This window comes from Taudactylus pleione, unplaced genomic scaffold (assembly GCF_031769625.1).
Source record: "Taudactylus pleione unplaced genomic scaffold, aTauple2 ptg000364l, whole genome shotgun sequence".
Classification (NCBI taxonomy): Eukaryota; Metazoa; Chordata; class Amphibia; order Anura; family Myobatrachidae; genus Taudactylus; species Taudactylus pleione.
Window position 1 is genome coordinate 1,129,143 of NW_028284765.1, and position 7,841 is coordinate 1,136,983.

At 34.5% G+C, this 7,841-nt stretch overlaps 1 protein-coding gene across 1 annotated transcript; it reads right to left on the reverse strand.

The window, feature by feature from the left end:
- Window positions 1–802: 802 nt before the first annotated feature.
- Window positions 803–1,708, reverse strand: LOC148508496 (taste receptor type 2 member 41-like). Its single transcript, XM_088444458.1, has one exon. The coding sequence runs from the start codon at window positions 1,706–1,708 to the stop codon at window positions 803–805; it is 906 nt and encodes a 301-aa protein (XP_088300584.1).
- Window positions 1,709–7,841: the final 6,133 nt, after the last annotated feature.

The window sequence follows — 7,841 nt, forward strand, 5'->3', positions numbered from 1 at the left end:
AGTGTGTACACTCCATTTATGTAAACTAATTATATATGAACATGCTAACCCTATATAATTTCTACATCTATGCATCATCCTGGTTTTTGAGAGATCTACTGTATATTTCTAAGTGTACCTTAATATTTTTTGTATTTTTAAAATAACTGATACTGTAGCTTAGTAAGGTAATAGTTGGCTTTTTATTAATATCTGTTTTTGCAATATAAGGAGATGAAATTTCACCATATGTTTTATTCTATGTGAAGAGTTGTGACAAAGATCAGATTTCTGATCATTGTGCTCATCTTTATTCTAACCTATGTAACAAGCACCATTTCTGTTCTTTTTCTTTTTAGGTTTTCATTTTTTTTGTAGCATTTCTATCATACTTCTATCATATTCTAAAACATTATACATATGCATGTTGTATTTTTTTCCATTTCTCAGATTGCGTTAAAAAGTTTCTTAAAACATTGATTTTTTTTGTACAATTCATTTCTAGTATATACAGATGACCTTTGGATATAAAAGTAATCCAGGGTTAGTGATTGTCAGTTAATATTAATCATATATTTTACAGAATATCTTTGTTACGATATTTTAAGGACAATATCCAAGTCCAAAATCTGAGATTTATGAATGCTGGTAAATTTAAGTTTGTGTACATTATCTAAACTAATGTTTTTTTAGAGTTTTTACCATCATCATATTTTGAAATAATAAAAATATTTTACTTGTCTTAATCCAAATATACTTTTGTTATGTTAATCTAAGAAACAATACAAAATATAGCTCACATCATAAAGTAGCCACACACATTTTATGTTTGGATGTTAATAATTTGACCACAACACTTGTACATTAACCTTGGATTTCCTTGGATTATAATGAGAATTTGAGCAGTGGGAGTAAATAAAACAATTAACCAACAGGTCAATAGCAAAATGCTATCAAAATGGAAAAATGATGATAAAAATAAAGTCGTTACTACTATATAGAAAACAATGTCCAGCATAACACGCAAAATCATTGATCTGACAGCTCGAACATGGCCTTGGAGCTGAGCAGATGTTAAGTGAGAGTCTTTCTGGTTCATCCTCCAGATGTGTCTCAGTAGTGTTTTGACACTGAGCCCAATACAGAGACAAGTCAAAGGTAATGGGAGAGAAAATCTAATCAGTGATAAAATGATGATGTAAACATAATTCCATGTGATTATATAACCACGGTAAATTGGTTGGTCAGTGTCATTTTTTGGAATGCCAATACTTGTTGTAAATAAAACTGGCATATTAATGGCAATTGACCATAATAGAGATCCCATTACGAGTTGAAGAACAGTAGATGAGAACTTTGTTTTGAAACGAAGGATAAACTGGTGGGAAAATGGAACCAATCTAACCGAATATAAGATGGAGAGCCAGGCAGTGTTCCAGAGACTAACATCAATCAGGACAAATTGTTGCATAAACAAGAATAACAATATATTTTTGTCCAGAATAAGATATATCCCAAAGAATTCAAAAAAGACATCTACAGCCAAGAAAGCCTGGAAGAGGATAGATGTAAGCACTATAACAAGCTGGATTTTCTCACAACCACCCGGTTTATTGATCTCTTTCCAGTGTCTGAGATACACATTCAAAATGCAAGAGTATATTATGCTCCCAGAAATTCCAGTTATTATCACAATGATAAAATTCATAAGATTCATGGCTAATAACATGGTCTATCGATGTATGATCTTGTCTTATTCCTCTCAATGCCTGTAGTGAAATGATTATACCGAGGCAAGAGATAAAGATAAATATGAGCATCTAATGCAAATATGTTCAGTATCTGGTTTACAGGTATGGGATATGTATAATGGATGGTGCATCTATAATCAGGTTTCAGAATAGAACTCTTGTCTAATCTGATATTTGTTTATTTTATACCATTACAATCTTAACTGATGAAACTTTCCACATGAACAGTAGACAAAACACATGATATAAAGTATGAAACCCACAGGAAAGTCCTCCAGTGGAAGTTGCATTTACATATTTTCCCATTTTCTTAATTGTTCATAACAAAATCTTAAAATCAGCAAATAAAGCAGTAGATAATAAGCAAGTAACCATTTCTGATGATATATATATATATATATATATATATATATATATATATATATATATATATTATTGTTGTGAGTGATTTAACAATGGTGAGTGCTGAGTTTTCTGTTTGTGTTTGTTTGAGCAATGTGTTCACAAGCCACTCGCACCCCATGCCTGGGAATGGTGAGTGCAGGTCTGCCCCCCATATCTGGGAGTGGCGAGTGTAGTGGATTTCTGACTTTGTATCTTTATATATATATATATATATATATATATATATATATATAATATCATCAAAAATCAAAATTATTTGATTTTAATGTTCCCCAAAATGCAGCACTTTAAGTCAGAATGTGGAATTCTTAACACATTTTATGTAATTTAAAATGTGAACACATTCATCTCACTTATAGTAAATGTATTTGTGAAATTTTAAGCTGCAATGTAAAAGACAACTAATATGTTCTAAAAGTGAAAAAGCAAAAAATTGCAATATATAAATAGCATACCAGAATATAGCAAAAGTGAAAGTATAGGAGTGGAAAAAATGTAAGGTTAAGTTGACCACATATAGCAGATATGGAGCAAAATATGCTTGAATGTGTTTCAAACTGAGCATCAAAATGGTTCAGAAGTTCAAAAATTTGCTGTAAAATCTTGAAATGTTTGATCAGACTAAAATATTTGTAATCAGTGAAACTTCTTTCATAGGAATGTACAGACAATGTGCGGGACTCATCAACTTCAAACAAATTGTTATTTATTCAATACACACTTGCAACAAAGCAAAGTGTACTAAACTTGGGGTACAGTATGTGTTCAGACAGTACAAGCATCAATCAGTTTCCTAATGTAGAGTACGGTTGATCCCGGGTGCCCCTACTCTTTTCTCAAAGAACACCTATGGTTAGTGTATTGCAATCTCTAATCCTGCTTGAGGCTAGTGTGTAATATTGCTAGCCCTTTTTATCCCCTGTAAGAAGGCTAGGGCCATTAGATTGTAACTCCTAATTATCGTATACAAATTTATATTTAACAACAGTATACATTAGTGATCTATTTATTATTAGCATCAGGGGGCAGCATTGATAAGTTATGGTTAATAAGAAAACTAAAATAACAAGGACTAACACCTTCCATAGATATTTGCTTATTCATCAATTTAAACTAAGCTGACCACTGGTCTATGCATGAGAAGTATATTTGGATAGCAACATTTAAGTGGTCTATGCTTGACTGTTCTAATGTAAATACAATGGATTAGGTACCAAGGCTATGATATAACAAAGTCATATAGTCTTCTATTATGCACATATATGGTCAAAATATGGAACAAATAGCACATTATATTATCATTAACACATGCTAGTACAATTGGTGTACACAGACAATCAGGATATGTCAGAAGATGCTTTTTTAACATAGACATGTAAAAGACAGTACAAAACATAATGAAGTCACTTCAGGTTACAATATTTAGCAACATTTTAGTATCACAAATTATGAAAACAAGTTTAACAAACAGACGGAACTCATTCATTTGTGTCTGAGCTTAGCCATGTTCTTTAGTATGTTTTTACTTTTTCCATTTGACTTCCACATTTCCCTTGAAATACAGTTATGTTGCAGTTTGCATAAATAGCTGCTAACTTAATACATAAAAACAAATGTCCTGACTCATCAATGTCAAGACCAAACCATTGGACCCAGAAACATACAATTCAGGGAGTATTTTCCTTCCTTAACATAAGCACTTAATAAGAAGGAATTTTTTGACATTATACCCTTAAGAGGGTGAAAAGAGGTATAATATGTTCTACTCCAGTGCAATGTCCTAACTGACTGACTCATCTATGCCCAGCCTAAATCCCTGGACCTAGAAACATGAAACTCAGGAAGTATATACATCCATGATGTAAGCACACAATAAGCAGGAATTTTTCAAAATATGACTCCAAAGGTGGTGAAAAGGGGTAAAAAGTTTCCTCCTCCTGTGCAATGTCCTGACTGACTGATTCATTAATTCCAAGCCCAAATCCCTGGACCTAGAAACATGATATTTGTGGAGTATATTCCTTCCTTGTTGTAAGCTCCCACTAAGCAAGGCTTATTCAAACTTTAACTCCTAAGGATTTGAAAAGGTATAAAATGTTTCCTCCTGTGCAATGTCCTGACTGACTGACTGACTGACTGACTGACTAACTGACTCTTTAAAACCCAGCCATAACCCTTGGACCTAGAAAAATGAAATTTGCGGAATATATTCTTTTCATTACATCAGCAAAAAATGTTTTGAAATGTGACTCCTAAAGGTCTGAAAAGGGTAAAATGTTTCCTTTCAACTGATGTGATTTGGTGACAAATCAACATGGCCCAAATGCCATGGGACTGTAAACTCATTCACTGGGATGAGTAGTTGCTGCAGAGGTGGGGCTGCATTACTGTCCAATATTAAAATAAGGGAGCTACAAAAACTGCCAGTGAAGTTTTGCAGCATATGGGATGACAGTTGGTGTGGCTCCCCTATTTGAATATTGAACTGTACTGCAGCCCCACCTCTGGGAGCCTCATTGATAAGGACATAACACCTTGACTATTTTATTTTATTTTTATAAAATTCACTTGATTTGCATTCTAATATGATACTTCACTTGATTTGTGATTTGGAAATCGAACATAGCTATAAAGTTTTGGAATGTTAATGGTGAAATGGTTCCTCACATCATTGACCTCAACACAGGAGATGAAGCCTGGTCCTTCTCCTATGTCATATATTGCACTCAGCTAATGGCTAGTGAATTGTGTGAGCTAATCATGAGGCACATGGTTGACATCTGGCAGGAGTTCTGCATCATGTCCCATGATAGCAGAAACCTTCCTGTGCAATATCTCAAAACAAAGCAAAGTGGCCCAAGTGATGTGGGATTATAAACTCATAGTCTGGGATGAGTGTACCATAGAACACAAGAAGGGTTTTGAGGTACTGAGCAGAACCCTCTAAAACATCATTGACAAAAATGGATTGATGGAGGTGTCCCCATGATGCTTGCTGGAGACTTCCAGCAGACTATGCTAGTAGTACCAGCAGGAATTTGAGCTGACCAAATTAAGGCATGTGTCAAGGAATCATATCTGAATACCTAGATCTGGAAACTCTCTCTCAGGCAGAACATAAGGGTCAACTTGAAGGGTGTTCTCTCTGCTTGGCAATTCTCCAAACTACCTGGTGGAGAGTATCCTGAATCCAAGGGAAAGGTGACCACTTCTGCAAGCCTAGGCACAGTAGTGACAACCCTAGCAGAATTTCCAGCCAGGATATAGCCTGGATACCTTGATATTGCTGATATCCAACACAAGTCCATGGGCTGGCTGTGCAAATGTGCCGTTTTGACCCCCATGAACAACATGGCTACCATTACTAATAACACTTCAGTCATCTTATGGGGCAGAAATGGAGTATAGGTCTGTGGACTAGGTAGTGCAAATGAATGATGTGGTGCACTAACCCATGTAGCTCCTCAAATCCCTCAACACTTATTGCCTCCTAGTCCACAAATTTCTTCTCAAAGTGGGGGTTCAAGTGATGTTGCTGTGGAACATCAATCCACCAAAACTCTGCAATGGGACCGGGTTGCAAGTAAAGGACCTCCACAGGAATTTCATTGAGGCCACAGTGTTCACCAGTTTTGGTAAGGGGGTTTGGATGATCATACCATGCATACAACTCATGCCCCCAGGTACCACTTCAAGTCCAAGAGGATGCAATTCCCCCTCAAAGTTTTCTTTACAATGACCATCACCAAGTCCCAGTGATTCACTTGAGGGAGGACTGCTTCTCACATGGGCATTTCTATGTTGCCTGCTCCAGAATGAGCTTACCTAGCACCCTGGTGATCCTGGTACCAGAGAAGATAACCACCAATGTAACTAAGTTTTAACCAGGTAAAACAGGACACATCATATGGGTAGTAGTATATAATTTCTCAATTTAGGCTTTAGCAGTGAACATTGAATAATGTTTTAATGTTTTTAAGGACCAAAAATTAAACTAAAGCTGCAAACCTGAACAGAAAATTCTCTATATATTTACTGTTAGATTATATTTTATTTATCAAATAAACTAATAATATTTAAGACTTTTTTTACTTGATTCCCATTGTTTCAACATTGTCGCTGTTGGGGAAAAACTGCTTACTATTGATAAAGTATATGGACAGTTTTCAAATTGTTACAGCAGTTTTTACTTCCAAACCATAAGACTTATTATTGATTAGTTTCAATAGTGACAACATATGGCCTAGTGACAATCAAAATAAAAAAGGCTTTTATGTCCAAATTGTTCTCATAGGTGTTATATATCAAACTAATAGTGATTAAGTGATATGGCCATTGCAAATAAAGAAGAAGCAGAATATAATATATATTAATGGAGAAGAATAATTCAACATTTCCTAAAAGGAAGAAAAAAAATTACATAAACATATTACAGACAGTACCATTCCAATACTAATGAGGTCCTAGGCTGAATTCATGGACTGAAGTCCTGTAGATGGCGTTGTCTATAACTGGGGCTGGAGGAGCAGTTTTAAACAGTATGAACATGGTAAATGCAGGCCCTAGGTAGGACATTGGCAGGGATGTAAGCATTGGAGCAGAAGCAGGGAATCTTCATATGATTACAAGGCCAATATGTATACAAGGTTAATACATCAATTACTTATATTTCTACATACAACTTCCTTTCTGGTCAAATTAGGGAAGTGGTCAACAACAATATTACACATTTTCAGTGTGATAATTTTGACAGATCATTCTGGTACTAGTTTTATTAAGGGAAAGACATTACAGTTCAATTTAGTACCCAGGTTTATTTTTTATTGTGGACTCCTACAGAAAATCTAAAAATTGTGTGTGACCATGTTAGTAATCAGAGATCTAACTTGCAAAGAAACAGATATTTGACTTGCAACTTAATTGTAAATAAGTGTGTAGAATTTAAATCTTGAGAAACATTTAGGATTAATAGTTTTCTACACATCATTTGAGTTAGAGATTTGTACAAAAAGTTTTTGTAGAAATTAAGTCTACTTGAAATTTTATTTGAATCCATGTTTCTGATGGACTCAATTAAGGTGTTGAACACAGAATTGGTGTTTTATTTCTCAGCCACCTTACTGCATGAGGAAAAAAGGTTGTAGCCTCTGACTTTTTTGCCCAGAGCTATTCAATTACAATCCATTTTATTGTGTGGTTAGAATATTTCCATGTGATAACATAACCACAATAAATTCAGTTGCCAATGTCTATTTTTGGAATACCAATTTTTTTTGTAAGTAAAACTAACATAATAATGGCAATTGGCCAAAACAGTGATCCAATTATGAGTTGAAGAACAAAAGATGAAAACTTTATTTTGAAATGAAGGAAAAACTCTAGTGGCAAAATGTAACCAAACTTACTGAGTATAAGATGAAGTCAGGTGATGTTCCAGAGACTAACATCAATCAGAACAAATTGATGCATAAACAAGAATAATAATATGTATTTGTCAAGAATAAGATATATCCCAAAGCATACAAAACAGACATTACCAGCCAAGAAAGCCTGGAAGAGGATAGATGTAAGCTCTATAACAAGCTGGATTTTCTCACAACCACCCGGTTTATTGATCTCTCTCCAGTGTCTGAGATACACATTCAAAATGCAAGAGTATATTATGTTCCCAGAAATTCCAGTTATTATCACAATGATTAAATTCAT

Excerpts from the sequence above, each read along its gene's own strand:
- LOC148508496 (XM_088444458.1), bottom strand. The coding sequence starts at position 1,708 with ATGTTATTAGCCATGAATCTTATGAATTTTATCATTGTGATAATAACT.